Source organism: Bison bison, unplaced genomic scaffold, assembly GCF_000754665.1.
Source record: "Bison bison bison isolate TAMUID 2011002044 unplaced genomic scaffold, Bison_UMD1.0 scf7180017864384, whole genome shotgun sequence".
Taxonomy (NCBI): domain Eukaryota; kingdom Metazoa; phylum Chordata; class Mammalia; order Artiodactyla; family Bovidae; genus Bison; species Bison bison.
Window position 1 is genome coordinate 8,969,637 of NW_011494956.1, and position 21,624 is coordinate 8,991,260.

General features: G+C 40.5%; 1 protein-coding gene across 9 annotated transcripts in view; it reads left to right on the plus strand.

Moving 5' to 3' along the window:
• Nucleotides 1-21,624, plus strand: part of TFDP2 (transcription factor Dp-2 (E2F dimerization partner 2)) — a 201,895-nt gene that overhangs the window by 169,916 nt on the left and 10,355 nt on the right. For 8 of the 9 annotated variants that reach the window (XM_010858168.1, XM_010858161.1, XM_010858166.1 and 5 more), the window contains 4 exons: nt 5,846-6,008; nt 13,355-13,501; nt 16,279-16,347; nt 20,623-20,774. In XM_010858168.1, coding sequence (XP_010856470.1) covers nt 5,846-6,008; nt 13,355-13,501; nt 16,279-16,347; nt 20,623-20,774 — 531 coding nt within the window. The remainder of the gene's footprint in view (nt 1-5,845; nt 6,009-13,354; nt 13,502-16,278; nt 16,348-20,622; nt 20,775-21,624) is intronic. The other variant, XM_010858164.1, reaches the window with a different exon arrangement.

Consider the following 21,624-nt stretch of genomic DNA (forward strand, 5'->3'; position numbering starts at 1 on the left):
TCAATAAAGCAGAAATAGATGTTTTTCTGGAACTCTCTTGCTTTTCCCATGATCCAGTGGATGTTGGCAATTTGATCTCTGGTTCCTCTGCCTTTTCTAAAACCAGCTTGAACATCAGGAAGTTCATGGTTCACGTAGTGCTGAAGCCTGGCTTGGAGAATTTTGAGCATTACTTTACTAGCATGTGAGATGAGTGCAATTGTGCCGTAGTTTGAGCATTCTCTGGCATTGCCTTTCTTTGAGATTGGAATGAAAACTGACCTTTTCCAGTCCTGTGGCCACTGCTGAGTTTTCCAAATTTGTTGGCATATTGAGTGCAGCACTTTCACAGCATCATCTTTCAGGATTTGGAATAGCTCAACTGGAATTCCATCACCTCCACTAGCTTTGTTCGTAGTGATGCTTTCTAAGGCCCACTTGACTTCACATTCCAGGATGTCTGGCTCTAAGTGAGTGATCACACCATCGTGATTATCTTGGTCATGAAGATCTTTTTTGTACAGTTCTTCTGTGTATTCTTGCCACCTCTTCTTAATATCTTCTGCTTCTGCTAGATCCATACCATTTCTGTCCTTTATCAAGCCCATCTTTGCATGAAATGTTCCCTTGGTATCTCTAATTTTCTTGACGAGATCTCTAGTCTTTCCCATTTTGTTGTTTTCCTCTATTTCTTTGCATTGATCATGCTTAATAGTCCCCAATAATAACAATAATAATGTAACCTAATGAGACTGTGCATACTAAGTTGCTTCAGTCATGTCCAGCTCTTTGCAAAGGTATGGACAGTAGCCTGCCAGCTCCTCTGTCCTTGGGATTCTCCAGGCAAGAATACTGGAGTGGGTTGCCATGTCCTCCTCCAAGGGATCTTCCTGATTCTCAGGGTATCTTCCTGACTAGGCTTTGAACCCTCATTTCTTAAGTTTCCTGCATTGGCAGACAGGTTCTTTACCAGCACCAACTGTGAAGCGCTGAAAACATTAAAAAATTGTCTGTATATGTTCTGTATATGTTCTCTCCATTCTTTTCTCATTTTTCTAATAATCATATGTAATAGTCCTGCAGTGTGGAAGCATACACCTGTTTATACCCTATAATATACACCTCTTAGTGCTCACTTAATCTTAACATCTACAGTTAATTATACATAAATTTCTCACAAGAGCTTTATGTCAGTGTTTCTCTAATCGTTTTGACTGTCTCAGTCAGTTTTGCTGAATATAAAAATTCTTGGCTCATACTTTGTTGGAGTTTCTTAAATGTCTTAATTTTCTTCTAATGTAACAGCTTGCTCTTGGAAAATCTGATAGTTTTTTTTTTTTCTAAATGTCTAAATAATTTTTTTTCTTTGAAATCCAGCAATTTTACCAGAATCTTTTGGTCTTTGTCATTCTGGGTTTATACAGTCTCTTTTCTTTTATTTCATAAACATTTTCTTGACTTAACAGCACTTAGTATTTATTCTGTTCCCATGCCTTGATTTTTTTCTTCAGAAACTCTTATTGTCCATATATTCTTTGCCTGCTTTCAGTGTTTTTCATTTGCTCTTGAATATTAATTGTGGGAGTCACATGGGCTAGATTGTTGCAACCTCCTAAGTCTTTATTTCAGCCTCCTGCACTCAGCTGGTATTGAAGAGGGCAAAACTTCCCATTTCAGCTGCGGCTCTCAAATTGGCCTGTTCTTTCTAGCAAAGTCTTGTTAGTTCCATCAAATGCCGCTCCGTTGAGTATTTATTTTTCTACCAACACAGACACGACTGTGTAAGCCTTTGGCCCCGGTCTGTAATCTGGGGTTGGTTGAAGATGCCTTGTCAGCTAGTTTTGTTGTAAACGTTGTCAGGGGTTCAGGCTTTGCTGCTTGCTTGCTCTATTTTGTATGGGGATTTGGAGAGTTTGAGAACTGTGCTGCTGTTGCTGTCTTTCCACACTCTCCTGTAACTGGGGTGTGTATGTGTGTGTGTTTACAGTCTATATGAATCAGAATTTAAATAGTTAAATCTTTTATAATCTGTAGATTTTCCCTCCGTATTTTTCTCACTCTTTCCCTTCCAAATTATTAGTTGAAGAAACCACATTATATGTCCTGAAGAAAAATTCTAAAGATTTTGCTTATCGCATCTCTTTTTTTAAATTAATTGATTGATTGATTTTTGGCTGCTGCTGGGCTTCAGTAGTCGCAGCAAGGCACACGGGGCCAGCCACTCTGAGGCATGTGGGATCTTCCCTTACCAGAAATAGAACCCATGTCCCCTGCATTGGCAGGCACTCTCAACCCCTGGACCACCAGGTAAGTCCCATAGCATCTCTTTAGTATAGTTTAATACGTTCTTCTGTCTTCAGTGTTTCCTTTAAACTGGTAGGTGGATCTTGTGTCTTGATCATATTCAGGTTCCATGATAGGTTGTACACTTGAAAAACAACTGAATGGGCCAGGTCAAGGAAAGCCAATAATACAGGATCAGAAGCACCGAAGTGAGAAACTCCAGTTGCAAAGCTGACATTGAAAAACAGGCAAATCCATAGAAACAGAAAGTAAAACATGGTTGCCAAGGGCTTGAGGACAGGGAGGTGGGAGTGGCTGCTTATGGGGACAGAATTTCTGTTTAAGGTGGAGAAATTAGGTTGTGGTGATGGCTGTGTCCACTGAATTTTATACTTGAAAAGATGAAGTTTATGGTGTGTGAACTGTATTTCATTAAAGCTGTTACCTTGAAAAAGAAAGTTAGATTTGAAAAGGAAGAGAGTATTGGCTAATCTCTGGACTGATGAGAAGAACTGGTAGGTTTATAAGTGGCCGCTCCCACTGGCTGTAGACTTAGGTATTGTTCTACTGTCTCCTGAATATACCCATTTGGATATTCTATAGGCATGTCAAACTCAACCTCATCACTGCCCAATAGAATGTAATACGAGCCACATGTGAGTTTTAATTTTCCAGCATTCAGTTTAAAAAGTAAACTGGAATATGTGAGACTGATGTTACATCTTTTATTTAATCTAGTATATCTAAAGGGTAATTAATATAAAAATTATACCTTCATCTCTCATGTAGGTCTTTGAAATTAACAGCATAATTAATTTGATTGAGACTTGTCCCATTTCAGGTGTTTGATAGCCACAAGTAGAATATGCCCAGAGCATTAGACAATGCAAGTGAAAAGGTTTAAAATGAAATTCATGAATTCGTTCCAAATTCCTCCATCTCAGTAATGACCCCTCCTTATAAGGATTATTGTCCTGTTTCCCTCTTCCTTACCACCCACAGCAGTCAGTCACTTAGTTCTACTGATTTTTATCTTGAACATTTTTGCAAATCCATCTTTTCTTATCCAGTCCTACCAGTTGCTCGAATTCCAGGACTCAGCATTGCTTGCTTGGACCATTACAGTAACCTGTCAATGGGTCTTCCTGTTTCTGCTTCTGCCCTCCATAAATTACTCTGCAGCCAGAATCTCTACCTCACTGAAAATTTCACCACGCCACTCCACCCCTCGGTACCACTGAGTGCTATAACAATATCTCAGTAGTAGTCTGTGACCCACAGTGAATACACAGAGAGGATTCTTTGGGGATGCAGGGAAAGAAAGTAGATATTTTCCCTTACTCTTTTGAGAAGTACATTTAGCATCTATTTCTTAATGGCCATAACACAGTAGAACATGTAAATAACATAAATGAATGTAATTATGCTGATGGAATGTGATGAAGTCTAGGTTCCTCTGCACAGCAGACTCCCCATTTCCCCTTTCCCTCCAGCCTCTGCTTTTGGAAGCTTGACTATTTTAGATAGTTCACATAAGTGTAATCGTGCAACAGTTGTCCTTCAGTGACTGGTTTATTTGACTTAGCATGATGTTCTCCAGGTTCCTCCACGTTGTCACATATGGCAGAATTTTTTTTTAAGGCTGAATAATATTTTGTTGTATATGTATAAATATGTCTATATGTCTGTGTGAATATATATGTATTCACATACTACATTTTCTTTATCCATTCATCCATCTATGGATATTTGAGTTTTCCTTGTCTTGGTTCAGTTCAGTTCAGTCGCTCAGTCGTGTCCAACTCTTTGCAACCCCATGAGCCGCAGCACACCAGGCCTCCCTGTCCATCACCAACTCCCAGAGTTTACGCAAACTCATGTCCATTGAGTTGGTGATGCCATCCAACCATCTTCATCCTCTGTCGTCCCCTTCTCCTCGTGCCTTCAATCTTTCCCAACACCAGGGTCTTTTCAAGTGAGTCAGCTCTTCGCATCAGGTGGCCAAAATATTGGAGTTTAAGCTTCAACATCAGTCCTTCTAATAAACATCCAGGACTGATTTCCTTTAGGATGGACTGGTTGAATGAATAAAGCTGCAGTGAACATGACGGACACCTCTTTGATATCCTGATTTCATTTCTTTTGGATATACCCAGAAATGAGATTACTAAATTATATGGTAGTTCCATTTTTAATTTTTTGAGGAATCTCCATATTTTTTTCCATAACAGTTATACCATGTTATGTTCCCACCAACAGTGTACAAGGGTTCTAATTTCTATATACCTTCACCAACACTTGTAATCCTTTTTTAAAAGTAAATAGTCATCCTAACAGGTGTGGAGATAATGTCATTGTGGCTTTGATTTGTATTTCTCTCATAAGTAGTGATGTTGAACACCATTTCATCTAACTGCTGGTTATAACTGGTCATTTGTATATTTTCTTTGAAGAAATGCCTATTCATGTCCTTTGCCTGTTTTTTGTGTAACATGTTTTGCTATTGAGGTGTAGGAGTTTCTTAGATATTTCAGATATTAACTATGTATCACATAAAGGGTTTGTAAATATTTTCTCCCTTTCCACAGATTGTCTTTTCTTTCTGTGGATTGTTTTCATTGGTTCTTACTGCAGGAATCTTCCTCCTTTAGGTTAGACTAGATTCCCCTCTTACCAATTCCCATAAAACATTGTGAATAACTCTGACTTGGCACTTACCTTGTTATTGTGGAATTATCTGTCATTATATATTAGTTTTGCCTCTCTTCCAGCCTTAGGACTCACTGAGGGAAAGGATTTTGCATCAATTACTGTTTTTGTACTTCCAGCCCCTAATACACACAGTTCCTAGCATATAATTGTTACTCAGATATTAGTAGAACTAAACTGACGTCTGAAATTTTAATGATTGAATTATCAAAGGTTAGGCCTAGGCATTAACCTAACTTAGGATAACTGAAGATGTAGGTCCATTACTAACACCAATAACTTCTTTTTTTTAATTAATTAATGTATTTTAATTGAAGGCTAATTACTTTACAGTATTGTAGTGGTTTTTGCCATACTTTGACATGAATCAGCCATGGGTGTACATGTGTTCCCTGTCTTGAACCCCCCTCCCACTTCCCTCCCCACCCAACACCAATGACTTCTGATTGAAAAATTGAGTAGATAACAGAACTCTAGAATAGTGGTACTTTTAATTTTAGGTGGGGGGGGGAAATCTATAGCATACGTAGAATGCAAAAAGGTAAGTATTAGGAATATAAACTTTACATGGGCACAGTTTTTGTCTGCTGTTTTCAGAGGTCTTCTAATGTGTAGAACAGCGTCTGATACTTAATAGTAAGTAACTGGTCAGTAAATAGGCAACAAATGAGTGAGCATAAAAAGGCACTCTTGCTACACACTTTATTAGGCTTTTAAGGTGAAAATTAAGTTTAAAACAATTCCTTATCTCTAATTCAATGTAAAATTGAGCACTGGAAACAAAAAATCAAATTCCTGTCTTCTCACCTTAGTTGAGTTTATAAAGGAAGTCTCTAGTAAGTATAATGGAGTATAATTTTATTTTCTCTTTTAGCAAACGAAGCAAAAAAGGAGATAAAAATGGAAAAGGCTTGAGACATTTTTCAATGAAAGTGTGTGAGAAAGTTCAGCGGAAAGGCACAACGTCATATAATGAAGTAGCTGATGAGCTGGTGTCCGAGTTCACCAATTCAAACAACCACTTGGCAGCTGATTCGGTAGGTAGACCACGCCTTGGCGTTGATGCTACAGCGCTGTACCTCTCGGGATTGTCTCTGTCAAATCGAGGACTCAGACGAGTTAGCTACTGGGGAATTCTGTTTTGATTTTTTTGTTGTTTTGTTTTGAAAAGGATTCTTACTTATTTAAACATAAAGGTGGAAAAGTATTTTTAAAACATCTTTGGGGGTTATTGAAGAAACATACTTTTTAAAAAGTATACTTTTTATTTTTGAATGACTTTAGATACATCTGAATCTTTCAGTGTTTTAAGTCAGTAAGAAAATTTTATCTTATTTTTAATTGAAAAAATACTACATGAACATGTTTAAAGAAATTCATTTGTACCAAAGACTGTATAATAAAAAATTTTTCTCTTCTACCACAGACTCTAATCTGACTCCGCAAGGCACAGTTTACTATTACCAGATTCTTGAGTATCATTCCAGAAATTCCTTACGCACCTATATAATAAAATTTGTTATTTTAAACATAAATATGGTTGTGCTTTGCATGCTTCATTCTTAATTTTATTTTCTTAGTAATATATCTAGAGCCTCATTTTTAACACATAAAAATCATTCTCATTTTTTTTTAATCGAGATAAATTTACATGCAGGGAGGGAAATGTACATGTCTTAAGTGTACAATTAAACTGTTAAATTATTTTTTTATTTATTGTGGCTAGTTTACATACAACAAGATGTATCCAAGTGTAAAGTCCAGTGAGTTTCGACATTTGTATGCTATCTGTGAAGCCACCACCTGATCAGGACGGAATGTTTCCATCGTTCCCAGAGCCTCTTCCTGCCTTTTGTAGTCCATCCCTCCCTCGCCCTCTAGCCCCAGTCAGCTGCTGATATGCTTTTTATAAATCAGTTCGCATTTTACTTAAATGTAGTCATACTTTATATATTCCAGAACAATATTAAATAATAGTAGTAACTCTAGTCATATTGAATCTTCACTTCTTAACATTAGTGGAAATATTTATAGTTTTGCAGCCTTAATTGTGATAAAGGTTTTAAGATGATAGTAACCATAACTTGATGTTTTTCTTAATGAACATTTCTTTTTTCTTAATTAAAAAAAAGTCAGAAATGGAGTTGAATTTAATCAAGTCTGTCAGGAAGATAGCTTCCTAACATTTTAGGATTTTTACAATGGTATTCATGAATGAAACTGGTGGGGTTATTTGCTTTTATTTTTATAATCTCTGCAATTTTTTAAAATAACGTTTTTTCCATTCTGCAGTCTGGTAGCTCAGATGGTAAAGAATCTGCCTGCAGTCCAGGAGATGCAGATTCGATCCCTGGAGAAGGGACTGGCAACCCACTCCAGTATTCTTGCCTGGTGAATTACATAAACAGAGGAGCCTAGTGGGCTATACAGTCCATGGGGTCACAAAGAGTTAGACATAACTGAGCAACTGTGAATATCGCATTCACATATGATATTCCCAAACACAGCACTTGGTTTTTTCTTCTGACTCTGTTATTCTTTCAGTGTCTGTGTCACATAGATATTTCTCCCAATAGCATAGTTTGACCCTTATCCAGTGGGTGCACACAGGCCCTCATAGACCCTGGCTCTCCAGCATTGGGAGCTTGGTGCTGCCTTCTGACCACACCCTTGTCTTTCTGTGCTGGGACTCTGCCTCCTTGTTCCTGTTGCCCTTGAGGTATCCTTAGGCCAGGAATGTCAAACATTTTATGTGTCAACCCTGAGTAAATACAGGAGCTACTTGGACCTTAGGGTCGAGGATAAGGAGGCAGACTGTGCCTGGATTCTTTTACAAAGAGTGCTGTGCTTGATTAGTGATGTCTGCCATGGCAACACCCGCTAGACACATGTCTGGAATGAAGATATTCGGAGAAGAGGCTGCGAGCTGGCCTGGTTCAGAAAGGGACAAGCTGTATGTTCCGTCCTTGCCTTAGGTGGTTGTGCTGATTACCAGGCTGCATTGTCTCTTTGGCCAAGCGGCTGGGGAGGCAGGCTGAAGGCCATGAAGCTTCAAATCGCTTCCCCAGGGCCTGGAGGGAAGAGCATAAGCCCCAAGCTAAGAGGAGCCTGGCAGGGCAGCCTATGCAGGGCCCCCCAGGGGTCTACGTGCTGCAGGCCATCCTGGCATTGGCTCCTTATCCTCTGGAGTCAGGTTCCAGCAGAGCCAGCTGGTGGGCTTCAAAGAGTTAAGTGCAACTCAGAGGTAAAAACACGTTTCCATAGCATATACACAGAAATAACGTTAATCTCTGGATAAACTCTCAAAAATTCCCAGTCCACACTAAAATGGTTTATTGCCTGTGTGCTACTCAGAAATCAAAATAGAGTATTAGTTTGACTTCAATCAGAGACATTACTTTGCCAACAAAGGTCTGTCTAGTCAAGGCTATAGTTTTTCCAGTGGTTATGTGTGGATGTGAGAGTTGGACTATAAAGAAAGCTGAGCGCAGAAGAATCGATGCTTTTGAACTGTGGTGTTGGAGAAGACTCTTGAGAGTCCGTTGGCCTGCAAGGAGATCCAACCAGTCCATCCTAAAGGAGATCAGTCCTGGGTGTTCTTTGGAAGGACTGATGTTGAAGCTGAAACTCCAGTCCTTTGGCCACCTCATGCAAAGAGCTGACTCATTGGAAAAGACCCTGAAGCTGGGAAAGATTGGGGGCAGGAAAAGAAGGGGACAACAGAGGATGAGATGGTTGGATGGCATCATTGACTCAATGGACACGGTTTTGGATGGACTCCAGGAGTTGGTGCTGGACAGGAAGGCCTGGCGTGCTGCGGTTCATGGGGTCGCAAAGAATCAGACACAACTGAGCGACTGAACTGAACTGACTTTAATCAAATTCCACAGTGAAGGCACACTGCTTTGGAAAGCGCTGCCTCAGGAGAAGATACAGGGTGTGTGTAAAAGAATGTTTACAGAAAATACCAAGGGCACCAAACATGACCCCAGTTACCTTCCACGCCCCTCCATGCCCCAGGCAGGGGCGCTGCTTCCCCCAGGGGACTCGGGGCGTGTCACGGCGCTAGTGAGTGTGTCCAGGTGCCTCTTGAGCCCTCTGCTTTCAGCTTGTGAGTTTGGGAAGCTTTCTTCAGGATCCTCCCCACTTGCCATTTCTATTGCATCTCCTCGAAGGCCAACTGTGTGGAAGTACCCTTGTCCCAGGCCACACTGCTTCTTGTTCTTTTTATTTTTTGTCCACGCCCTGTGGCATGTGGGAGCTTACCGTCCTGACAAGGGTTTGAACCTGCACCCTTTGCATTAGAAGTTTGGAGTCTTAATCACTGGGCCATCAGGGAAGTCCCTCCTCCTTGTTCTTTATACTCATTCCCATTGCTTCCTCAAGTTTTGACTTGTCTTTGTCCTGTTCCTCCTTCTGCTTGGTCACGCTGAGCTCCGTGATGCCTTTTAGACTCAAGAGCCCACTTTTGACCTGCTTGCCAGCCTCCATGGCACCTGTTTGCAATCAGTACCATCTTTTCAGTTTTGATAAGTAGTGTCATGCTGACTTTATAAAATAAGTTTAGAGGTCTTCGCTTTCTCTTTTGCTTTACTCCATCACAGATTTAATGGCATGGGATGTCTAGTTTTGTTCCCTGCAATCTAATGGAAATCACCTGAGATAACTCTGTGGTGATTCAGTGGGGGGTTTAGATAGCTTTCTTCATTTCTTATTTGGTAATCCATCTCTTTAAAATTGCTTTCTCCCTTTGAGTCAGTTTGGTGTTTTTTTGTTTTCTTAGAACATTCTCCATTTCATCCATGTTTTCCAAATTATTTGCGATTGTATTTCCCCCCCAAAAATCTCTTGGATTTGTTTGTATGGACCTCCAGTTCTGAAGTTAATTTCTGTTTTTATCTGTATTTAATATTCTGTTCTCTTTCCTGAAGTTACTTTTATTATTTCTCTACCCTGAAGACTGTGATATATGCTTTATTTACTTTTAATTTCTGTGTTTAATATTGAAAGTCTTTATGGCTGTTATTTTCCTCTTGTACACTACCCATATCCCCATTCATTCTGGTATGTTACTCTTTATTCTGTAACTTTGGCTTAAGAATTGCATTGACGTTTCTTATAGTTCTAGGTGATAGGAATTTTTGTTTATTGTCATGAATTTTGACTTTTATTACCTGTGATCAGAAATTTTGAGTCAAACTGTTTCCTTAAGGGGGGGATTGCTTTGAGATGTTTCTTGTGAGCTCTTGTATGGTAATTTCTGTTTAATTTCCCTGGGCGCTTGAAAGTATATGGCTTTCTAAATTTGACTGAGAGTCTCTCTGAATGGTGCAGCAGGCCCTGTGGGACCTGGCCCTCTGCTGCCTCTCGTCTGCTACCGAGCACCCTCTCAGTTACTACACGCAGCCACACGTGTTCTTTGCTGGGGGTTTCCATACAGTTCTTTTCTCCCGTCTAATTTTCACTCAGATGTCACTAAAGTGAAGCATTTCTTCTTAGCACTTTTCAATATCTAACACACATTTTTAGTAACCACGCCCCCATCCCCACTCCTGAATATAAGCAAGGATTTTTTTTTTCTGTTGATTCACTACTTTGTTTTTCTCATAATTTGGAGGCCCTGTAGTCTGTAATTCTTTAAAGTTATTTTTATTATAACCAGTATTTTATAATTTCAGTAATTTCAGTATTTCATTTCTTGAGTTATCACCTATGGACTGTGATTGATTATGGAAGAAAAAATAAATCCCTATGCCTGTTGTGTTCCCATCTCCCATCTTTCCCCTCTACCACAGGATTCAGGTGAATATACTAGTGGCCGTTGTTAAAAGAATATTATAATTATAGTTGTTTTTATGACTTTGAATATATTGTGCTAAAATTATTGCTTAGTTCATCTGTTTTGAATAGTTCATCTGCTTTGAATTCATAATTCCTTCCAGTATCAAAGAAGAGGAAATCGGGTACTTCCCTGGTGGTCCAGTGGCTAAGACTCCTCGCTTCCAATGCAGGGGGGCCCTGGTTCAATCCCTGGTCAGGGAATTATATCTCGCATGCTCCAACTAAGAGTTTGCAGGCTGCGACTAAAGATCCCACAGGCTGCAACTAATAGATCCCTCGTTTTGCAACCAAGACCCAGCGCAGCCAAAAAATACTTTAAAAAAACAAAAGCACAAACTATTTCTAAAAAAAGAAGAGGAAATCAGCAGACTTGCTGTTGCCTCCTAATGTCTGTTGTTATTTTCTCATTTTCTACAGTATTGGGATTTCTAATATTTACATTCAGTTCTATAACTTAAAATCTCCCTTTTATATAAGTGAAATGAAGTTGCTCAGTCGTGTCCGACTCTTTGCAACCCCGTGTACTACAGCCCACCAGGCTCCTCTGTCCATAGGATTCTCTAGGCAAGAATACTGGAGTGGGTTGCCATTTCCTCCTCCAGGGGATGTTCCCTACCCAGGAATCGAACCCAGGTCTCCCGCATTGCAGGCAGACGCTTTAACCTCTGAGCCACCAGGAAGCCCTTTATTTAATTTTACTTCTGTATTTAAGTGGATTCAGTGTTGTCCACCATCTTTTATTATCATGGCATCTGATTGGTTGGATTCAGTTCTTAGAAACTGCCTGTCCACCAGAAGATAAGGGGCTTTCCCACACTGTAAGTTAACATAATTTCTGTTATTATAAAGTCTTGCTACCAAAAAAAGTCAGCTGAACTACACAGTGTGCCTAGTGATCTGTGTGATTACATTTTGTTCAGGTTCACCATTTTCATAGTGTACAACAGTTTGCAGATCAGCAGTAGTGTGTGGAACACATTTGGAGAAGCACTGCTAACTAGAACTTAAAGGGTACATCTTGGACTTTTCAAAGTCTGACATCCTCAGAGACACTACAAGACCTTAGCCCACTTTAACTCCATTACCCCTTTCTCCTATATATAGTATTCAGTTCAGTTCAGTTCAGTCGCTCAATCGTGTTTGACTCTTTGCCACCCCATGAACCTCAGCACGCCAGGCCTCCCTGTCCAGCACCAACTCCCAGAGTCCACCCAAACCCATGTCCATTGAGTCGGTGATGCCATCCAACCGTCTCATCCTCTGTCATCCCCTTCTCCTCCTGCCCTCAATATTTCCCAGCATCAGGGTCTTTTCAAATGAGTCAGCTCTTCACATCAGGTGGCCAAAAGATTGGAGTTTCAGCTTCAGTCCTTGCAATGAATATTCAGGACTGATTTCCTTTAGGATGGACTGGTTGGATCTCCTTGCAGTCCAAGGGACTCTGAAGAGCCTTCTCCTCAACACCACAGTTCAAAAGCATCAATTCTTCTGCATTCAGGTTTCTTTATAGTCCAACTCTCACATCCATACATGACTACTGGAAAAACCATAGCCTTGACTAGATGGACCTTTGTAGACAAAGTAATGTCTCTGCTTTTTAAGATGCTGTCTAGGTTGGTCATAACTTTTCTTCCAAGGAGTCAGCGTCTTTTAATTTCCTGGCTGCAGTCACCATCTGCAGTGAATCTGGAGCCCAGAAAAATAAAGGCAGCCACTGCTTCCACTGTTTCCCCATCTATTTGCCATAAAGTGATGGGACCAGATGCCATGATCTTAGTTTTCTGAATGTTTAGTTTTAAGCCAACTTTTTCACTCTCCTCTTTCACTTTCATCAAGAGGCTCTTTAGTTCTTCACTTTTTGCCATAAGGGTGGTGTCATCTGCATATCTGAGTTTATTGATATTTCTCCCAGCAATCTTGATTCCAGCTTGTGCTTCCTCCAGCCCAGTGTTTCTCATGATGTACTTTGCATATAAGCTAAATAAGCAGGGTGATAATATACAGCTTTGATGTACTCCTTTTCCTATTTGGAATCAGTCTGTTGTTCCATGTCCAGTTCTAACTGTTGCTTCCTGACCTGCATACAGGTTTTTCAAGAGGCAGGTCAGGTGGTCTGGTATTACTGTCCTGTATATTAGTTCTTTTTATATTCTAGACTCCCCAAGACATTGTAATTTATAATGAGTATTAATTGAGATTTACCTTTTGAGTTGGTCTTCATGTCCTCTTACATCATCTCCAAGTTCCTATCTTAGATTCTTTTCCTTTGACTTAGAAGAGGCCCTTTTGCATCATTTAATTTAGATATATTAGGAACATAATCCTTATTTTTAAGATTGTTGTGTGTTTTAGATTGCTTGAAAGTATCTTTATTTCATCTTTACTTTTTTTTAAATCTTTAGTTTTGAAGGATACTTTCACAGGGTGAAGAATTCTTTCAGAACTTTGAAGATACTTATGAAATTATTGTTAAATATTTTAATACCTTGTGACTATATCATGACCTTTAAAGTTTATCACTCAATAAACATATTTCTTTTAGCAGGCTTATGATCAGAAGAACATTAGGCGAAGAGTTTATGATGCTTTAAATGTGCTGATGGCAATGAACATAATTTCAAAGGAAAAAAAAGAAATCAAGTGGATTGGCCTGCCTACCAATTCTGCTCAGGAATGTCAAAACCTGGAGGTAAGTGAAGAAAATCTGTTTACAGATAGTACTTTGCTTTATTTTACATCAGAGACGTCTTAATTTGGAAATACAGTCACATAGTATTAAAATATTCATAGCTATTTATTCATGCATAGTATGCCTTTTTTCTTTAAAGTCTCTCCTAGGTAGAATTTCGGAACTGGAAGGAGATTTTGAGAAGTCTAATCTGACAGATGTCCTGATGAAACATGAAATGAAATGACTTGAATTTTTTTTTTTCTCTTTTTTTTTGAGAACATCTTTGTTTTATTCTAATTCTGAGCACTCTACTAATAAATTTTCATTGACTTGTGTACTGGAAATGATCTTATTTGATGAAATACTTGCTGTATAAATCTGAAAGAATGGATTAAAGTTGGCTTTCTTGTATTTAAACTTTTACCTTCAACTCTAGAATTAGTGGCAGGAGAATATGGAATTTCCTTTAAATCTTTATCAGAATGGGTAGAATGTTCAGCTTACAAGAATTTCGGGTGATGTGTGCAAAAGCATGTTTTATTCTTTGAACTTCAATCATTACAGAAAAGCTTTCCTAAGTGAGCATGTGCCCTGACATATTATTTGTAAATTGATTTGACGTAATTTTACTATCATATCCAAAAGGCTAACTACAGCTTTAGACGTGACTAGGTTGATTTCATGTTTTGCTTAGTCCCTCTTTTCCCCTAGCAAATCAAAAAATTTTAGTATTAATATACTTGTGGATGGAGGGAGAAAACCTGGCAGTCATCAGAAGTTATAAAATAATGTCATTCATGTGCTTCAATGGAAATGTCCTTTTTTCTCCTCCCAATAGAGTAAAATTTGAGGGTTATTTTAATTACAAGTAATATTAAGCTGGTATCAAAGCCTAAGTAAGCAAAAATCTCTTAACATCTCCCGTGTGCTTAAATGAAAGATTATATGAGATTCCGATCCCAAGCAGCTTTCATTCTAATTGAGGAGAGCAGAAATGTAAAAGGACTTACCAAAATTGTGATGACTCCTATGAAAGAAGTATGTACAGATTCTCTGGAAAAGGGGTATAATGGAGGGAGGGAGCGGGGTTGGGCTTTACCAAGAGATAAAAATATCCCTGTGCTGTAGGAGGAGTTTGCCAAGTGGTTTAGGGCAGGGAGGCAGAGACACTGCCCGGAATGAGGCAGGTGGAGGAAGGCGTGCCCGCAGCTGGTTGTGGCCAGAGCACAGGTCAAAGAGAGGGTAGGTTCCTGGGTGCGAAGTAGTTGCAACCTGATCTACGGGCAGTAGGAACTACTGGAGAATTACAAAGAAGAGGGCTGAGGGAGTGTAATCCAAAGGGTCAGTCTGCCAGTGGGTTGTAAGCCAGACTGACAGGAAGGTGAGGGGGTGGGTCGGAGAGGGGCTGAGTTCTGGCCATGACAGTGAGACTGGAGAAGTGTTTTAGAGGCAGAATCAGTACCACTTGGCCTGGTTGGATGCAAGGCCTGAGGGGCAGTTGGAGCTGCTCTGTCAACAGTGTCAGATGCTGGGGAAAACCCCAGCAGCATCTTTTCACATGTGACAGAGCACACAGATCTTACAGTGGATCTTAAGCATTTCGGGGTTCAAGTGGTTGTGATTAGAGGATCTTAAGTGTTTCGGGGTTCAAGTGGTTGTGATTAGAGGAACCATGAGATAAACTCCCAGTGGGGACTAGATGGGGAGCAAGTAAGAAAGATGCTGTTGGAGTAGACAAGAAAGATGATATTAGATGTCATTGGCTTTTGCCCAAAGACACAGTGAGGAGCTCATCCACAGGGATATTCCAGACCTTAATCTATGTTTTCTAGGTAGCTGTGAGGTTGAGGAAAACAGTAGTTGGTTGAAGCTAGGAAATTTGTCCCATAACCGTGTCTCTTACTGCAGGTAGGAACTGTGTATTGAATATGTAGGAGCCCTGTATCAGCAGCTGTGCCTGTTTAAAAGAGAGAAGATTAAGAAACTGCTCTAGGGACCATCTTCCCTGGTAGACCAGTGGTTAGGACTCTGTGCTTTCAGTGCGGAGAGCGTGAGTTTGATTCCTGGTCAGGGAATTAAAATCCCACAAGTCACACTAAAAAAAGCAGTTAAACGGAGATCTTAAATGAGATCTTACCTCATTCTGGGAGGTTAATAGAGCAAAGCAATTAATAATGGGATCTCTTAAACCAGGTGGCTTTGATTCAAATCCTGGCTCTTGCCATCCACCAGCGGTGTGACCCTGGACAGATTCTTCACCCTCTGTGCCTCTGTTTCCTACTGCAAAGAGGGTAACAGCCATACTTATGTCCAGGGTTTTGTGAAGACGAATTAAGAGACCGCGTGTCCAGCGTTCAGGTGACTGCTGACACGTAGAATAGGTGTTCACCAGGTGTCAGCTGTGACTGACGGGAAATCCCATGGACGGAGGAGCCTGGTAGACTGCAGTCCACGGGGTCACAAAGAGTTGGATATGACTGAGCGACTTCACTTTCACTTTTTCAAGTGTTAGCTGTGACTCTGCTTGGCGCTTGTGAAATAAATAGAGCCAGTCCCACAGATCAAGTGTTCATTAGGGGGATGGATGTCGTTTGATGGCGATTGCTACAATTCTGCTGTCTTGCCTCCTTGCTTACCTGACCCCAGAAGGCGGAATCTACCTTTATTGGCGCCAGTAGTTAAATAGGTTGCCTGTCTTTAAGGAAAATTCTTGATGTCTCAGAACTGAGACCTGAAAAGTGAGCAGCATTTTCTACTGTACATGCTCATGCTATTTTGTAACCTGTGTTTTAAAGATAGAGAAGCAGAGGCGGATAGAACGGATAAAGCAGAAGCGGGCTCAGCTTCAAGAACTTCTCCTGCAGGTAAAGAAGCCGAGATGTGTTCATTACCTTCTCTGCGTGTGTCTGCTTCTCCCCAGCTTGCTGAGTCCGTGTTTTCTGCTTTGGGGGCCTTCAGATACCTGGTGGGGCTGCACTAGCGCATCGTCCCCAAGACCTGAGCCTGTGACTCGCCACACGATCTGCCTTTAAGGCGGTCCATCTCAGGGGAGTTTGGGGGAGAATGGATACATGTATATGTATGGCTGAGTCACTTTCTGTCCACCTGAAACGATCACAACGTTGTTAGTCAGTTGTATTTCAGTATAAAGTAAAAAGTTAAGAAGATGGTCCCATCTCACCATCATCTGGGGCCTCATGGCAGCTCTAATGTGGAACATATTACTCAACAGTTTATTTTTTACTTTTATTCCTACTCTGAGCAGAAATTATTTTAGCCCTTATTTGGAATATGAAGGAGTAAGGCTAATTAAATTTTAGGTGTTTTGAGTAGTTTCGGGCTTCCCTGGTGGCTCAAATGGTAAAGAATGTACCTGCAATGCAGGAGATGCTGGATTGGGAAGATCCCCTGGAGAAGGGAATGACTACCCGTTCTAGTAAAATAATTGGATCCACCTGTAATGTTAATACTTACTATCTGTGGATGACGTTATGACATATTCAGCTTTGTAGCAATACCAAAACTTAAAATGCATTTCCATTTAGGAAAATTAAATTTTACAGTGTAATGTAGATCCCTGTATTTATACTTTTTAAAATAATTGTCTAGAATTTGATAATTTAAAAAATAGAGGCTCTGTAGAAAATCATGTGAGGTAAAATCACGGGGTAGGTGGGGTTTTTTTTTAACCTACTTTTGGTCATTTCAGTTGGTGGAGAAATCTACTTTGAGCAGTACAGCAAGACATTTTCAAACCAATCAGAAAACTTTTTAAAATGAGCCAACAAGTCTTTGTACTTTTGTTTTTAATCAGCAAAATGTATTTATATGAAAAACTTTCAGCCAATCTAAAACCCATTTTGACTTGAGCAACCATAGGTCCTATTTCATTTCTGATATAGTCCACTTTTTAGAAATAAAGGGAGCAATAAGTTACCAAATAAGTGTAACAGTTTTTTTTTTTGGTTTGTTTGTTTATCCCCCTTAAAATACTCACTTTGTCTCATGGACAGAATAGGTTAAATATTCCTACGTATTCCAGATTTCTGTTTTTCCTTTCTTGATCCTTACTGTTTGTTTTTTCATATTCGAATACACATCAGAGAAGCAGGAACAGACTGTTAGCTGTGTGTGGTCTAGAAGGGTGGGGTGGGAGGAAGCTGGTAGGGACGGGAGCAGCCGCAGATGGAGCAGAGCCCCCGACACAGACAGCCCGGGATGATGCTCCGTCCTCATCAGGCACCTCTCTTTTTCTTGCTCTTCTGTGTCTGTGTCCCATACTGACCCTTGTGGGACCTCCCTGAGGAGCTCCCTCCAGAGCCGGTCTCATGTATTTTTCATATTGGATTTCCAGAGTGGGTTTTGTATGAAGAGAACACTCTGTAGCTTTAAAAACAAACAACTTGAAAGCTGACAGATTTTCCTGTGCCCCTCCCTGGACAGCTCCGCTTCCTGAGAGACCCTCGCCCCCACCCCGTCAGCTTCCCTGGCTGCCTGTCTGTCGTCTGTCTTGCATCAGTGTTTCCCTCCCCACTCACAGTCCCCAGACCCTGTGCTTGGCCCTTCTTACATTTCCTCAGAGCTCTCATGGAACATTTGGGGGCTCCCTTTTTGGCATGTTATTATGAAAACCTGTTTATCAGCGTGTCTGTAATTATCTGTTGATCAGAAAGACTTGTGCTGGGCCAGATCGCCCTCATGTATGTGGGCTTTCCCATCACTAGACGACCAGCGCAAAGAATGGACCACAGGCCTTCTCTGGCAGTCCAGTGCTTAAGACTTCGGGCTTCCAGTGCAGGGGGTGTGGGTTCCATCTTCAGTCCCTGCTCAGGGAACTGAGATCCCACATGCTTCTCGGTATGGCCAAAAAAAAAAAATGTGACCTGGAATATTTTTCCCCTTTCTACGATGAACATTGCTGTTTTTTGTTTTTTTTTTAAGTCCTAAATTTCTTTTTCTCTTCTGTCTCAAACCAAGTATTTGCAGAAGATTTCAACCCAGGCGCAACCTAGCTGTCAACATTTATAAAAGCACGTCTCTCTGAACAGTGAAATGAAGCACAAAATATAACTGAAAACAACTACTTCTAGTCTCCTGGTAGACACACGTGTGGCTTATTTCCTCCTAGTGTTTCCTTTTTCTTTCTTGCAGCAAATTACGAAGTTGTCACAGAAAGTACATTAAGCAAGTCGTCCCTGAACACAAATAATTTACTTCTCTGTGGCTAAGCTAGCTTAATTTTTTAACTAGTGAATGTCACAGCTACTGACATCACATGACCCAGGTCCCTTTCACTTACATGCCACCTCTTCTCTTGGTCGTGTAGGAGAGGCATGGTATGCACTAATTCTGCCCACAGATGACCCAGATGTCCTACTTTTATCTATATCATTGTCCCTTCCAGCCCTTAAACTTTCCCAGAGCTACTAATGCAGAGCAAAATGAATGTCTAAAAATACCTAAAGCTGTTTAGCCTCTGAAATAAATGTTAATAAGCCTGGAAGAGAACAAAAGGCTAAAGATAAATGGCAACAAATAAGAAAACCAGTTTAGAACAAATGGGGTGATTTTTCTTCTTACTATCAAAATAACATGGTATGTATATTTACAGCTCTTTTCCCAAGCACAGTCTTTGGTGCTATTAAATGTGCGCAGTACAGAGCAGTGAATCATGAATATGTAACAACTTTTACTTACCGCTGTTTATATTTCTGCCTCTACCCAGGCCCTCCCATGCCACTAAGACCACAAAGCTAGGCCAAGTATGGGCTGTCTCCAGGATGTGTTTTCTAGAAGAGTAAGTTAGCCAGGTGGAGGTATTCAAACATATAATTCTTTTTCTGAGTTTTATAGCTTCAGCATATTTTTCCTCGATATTAAATGAGCTAAGCATTGAATATAATTGCCTTAGTTCATTAGCAGCAGAAAATAACAAATTAGTAAGTATGACTCAAGTAACGTTTGGTAATGAATGGTGTTGACAGTGATGGTTCTAGACACACTGTCAGGCTAGAATAAATTGGTGTCCCTTCTGTTTTGTGCATTTTAAAGGAGTAAATGTTTACTTCTTAGGGAGCTAGCACCCAACCATTTTAAGACAACATAAATTTTAATCAAACTTCAGTTAAGGCCCAGGACCTAAAATAAACACTGCTAGGATAAAGTTGCTAAAACATAGAAAATAACTGAAATGCATCACTACTGGGTGAGCAGAGGGAACAAGCTGATGGAAGGGATGAAAGGCTCTGACTTCAGGAGCTCTTTTAACCAGTATCTGTTCTGCAAGCAGATGAAAGACTTCACTGTGTAAGGTCTTTCTACCTGTGGAATTCTGTGATACATTTGCCTTATTTAAAAGAGGGTGGTAGGGTCACTTTCCTTGGCTTTTGAGTAATGGTTATAGTTTAAAGGTAATAGCAAGATTCAGTGCAAAGATTCGGGCCTTGATATACCTTATAAATTAGTGCTAAGCCTCAGGTTCCTCTTCTGAAAGATGTCAGCTGGGGAGGGGCTTGGGCTAGATTCCAAACTGTGCCCTATAGATGCTTGGAAGTTCTGTGAAGGAGCCCAAAGGGTGAATGAGGGCAGAGCTGGCAGGGCTCAGGACTCAGCCTCAGTGCAGCCAACCAGAGCAAGGATGTGTTCATCTGTTTTATAAACAGTGGGTGTCCCAGAAGATTTCACTTGAAGAAAGGGTTCTGAGGCTTTGTATAGTTTGTTTCTGGGTGGGATGATCTGAGAGACATATTTAACCCTAAATCCTCAGGAGTCTGTGTTAGTTAAATAGAAAACAAGTCCACTCTTGCTGTATCACCTACGCTGAGAAGAGGTGCAGGTACCACTCTCTCTCTCAGATTTGTAAGATCCTTTTTCTATGGATGATGGAAACTGCGGGCCCCATTATTTGTATTAGGATATGTTAGATACCATTTAAATAAATATTTTTTGCCCTTGAAATGTATTTCTTGAGTTAGATCATTCTAATGTTTTTCCTTAAATATTCAATTTTAATTAACTCATAGGTGGAAGGTCTCTTTAAATGCTCTAATTTTAAACTATATTTTAGATGTACTTACTTCATTTAGTTCCAACTCATTTATCCACGTTAAATGACTGTACGTTTTTGTTGATCCTTACAGCAAATCGCTTTCAAAAACCTGGTACAAAGAAATCGGCAAAATGAACAGCAGAACCAGGGCCCTCCAGCTCTGAACTCCACCATTCAGCTGCCATTTATAATCATCAACACAAGCAGAAAAACAGTCATAGACTGCAGCATCTCCAGTGACAAGTAAGTGGAGAACCAGTGGCAGCAGGCACGGCCAGCCTTCTGTTTAACGTAATTCCTATCATTTGTAATATTATCTGGGTCCTCCAAGGCTGACTCCCTTGGGCCTCACAAAACAATTCAAACAAGAGCGCAGTCATCTGCTAGTGCTTGCTTCCTTCTTCACCCTCCGCATCCCCCTCTTGGGCCTGGCACTGCGCTGTTTGTGCTGAGGACATAACGGTGCCCAAGCTCGAACGTGCATGTACGCACACACAGATGAGATAAGTGGGCAAGTCACTGCGGTAGAGCAGAGCGTCAGGGAGCGTCTGGGACGTGGTGGGCTCACCAGGCCCACTGTGCGTTGTCATGTTCATGGTGCAGATAGCTGGGATCGGCGTGTGGCACTAAAGCAGTTTTTCTCTTTTTTTTGCTAGATCGTAGAAGAGCCGTGCTTCTGTTTATAATGAATGGACACAAAAGCACTAGATGAAAAATGAAAGTACTAGATGGCGTTCTCTGCTTGCTTGCTTTCTTATTATCTTACAACTTGAAGTTTGTACCTTTTAACCAGCTTTATTCATTTCACTCACCACTCCCCCCTACCCCACCCTACCTCTGGCAGCCATCAGTCTATTCTCTGTATCTGTGAGTTTGGTTTTTGAGATCCATGTATGAGGTCTGTCATCTGTGTTGTTGCGAATGGCAGGATTTCCTTTTTATGATCTGTTGCCCATTGTCTTTTTTTATGGTCTATTGTCTCAAGTACATCACAGTTTTTTAATACACTCATCTGATGATAGGTTTTTTCCACGCCTCGGCTATTGCAAGTCATGCTGCACTCACTGAACGTGGGAGTGCAGACGTCTTTTCA